This window comes from Nerophis ophidion, linkage group LG22 (genome assembly GCF_033978795.1).
Source record: "Nerophis ophidion isolate RoL-2023_Sa linkage group LG22, RoL_Noph_v1.0, whole genome shotgun sequence".
NCBI classification, from domain to species: domain Eukaryota; kingdom Metazoa; phylum Chordata; class Actinopteri; order Syngnathiformes; family Syngnathidae; genus Nerophis; species Nerophis ophidion.
In genome coordinates this window covers 1,061,972-1,062,683 of record NC_084632.1, presented here as the reverse complement: position 1 = coordinate 1,062,683, position 712 = coordinate 1,061,972, and the positions used below count along the sequence as shown (strand labels likewise).

At 45.6% G+C, this 712-nt stretch overlaps 1 protein-coding gene across 1 annotated transcript in view; it reads left to right on the top strand.

Annotated features, from left to right (window-relative positions):
• pycr3 (pyrroline-5-carboxylate reductase 3) overlaps nt 1-392 on the top strand; it is a 14,157-nt gene extending 13,765 nt beyond the window's left edge. The window contains exon 7 of the mRNA XM_061882930.1: nt 54-392. Within this exon, the coding sequence (XP_061738914.1) occupies nt 54-260 (207 nt within the window). The 3' untranslated portion in view covers nt 261-392. The remainder of the gene's footprint in view (nt 1-53) is intronic.
• The last annotated feature ends 320 nt before the right edge of the window (nt 393-712 follow it).

The following is a 712-nucleotide window of genomic DNA, read 5'->3' as shown; positions in this document are numbered from 1 at the left end:
ACAAAAAAAAATCGGAATGGTACGAAAAGTGTGGTAAACGGCGTCTGTTGCAGGGTGCCGGTCGACTGTTACGCGACTCCAAAAAGCATCCGGCTCAGCTCCGTGCCGAGGTGTGCACACCGGGCGGCACCACAATCTACGGGCTTCACGCTCTGGAGCGAGGAGGCTTGAGGGCATGGACCATGAGCGCGGTGGAGTCGGCCACCGAGAGAGCGAGGGAGCTTGGAAGGACGTCTGCAGCCACTGGAGGCAGGAAATGACCTTTTATGTCCGCCTTTTAAGAAACCTAGATCGGACTCATCCACAAAGTTGTCCACGCTTCCTTCATATCATATCTTAATAATGTCGACTGCAATTAAAATCCACTTTATTATTCACTGCATGCAACAAAACTGTTTCCACTTTGTCTAACAACCCCAATGAATTACAACTGCGCTTTGAAGGTTGCACGTTTCACCATTTTTAACCCTTTTTTTGAGCCTGATATGAAGGAAACGCTACCTTTTCCATTTGAGGAAGAGTGCCAACTTAACCCTGAGTGACCGTCACGCAATTGTGAACTAATCCAAGATCTATCGGCATTAAAAGGGAACTTCACTTTTTGGGAATTTTGCATCTTATTCACAATCGGTTTGGGAGACAAGTCCGTCTGTTTTTCTTGTTTTTCATGCATTCTAACTCATTAATAAAAGTTAACAAAAGTCTGCTAACA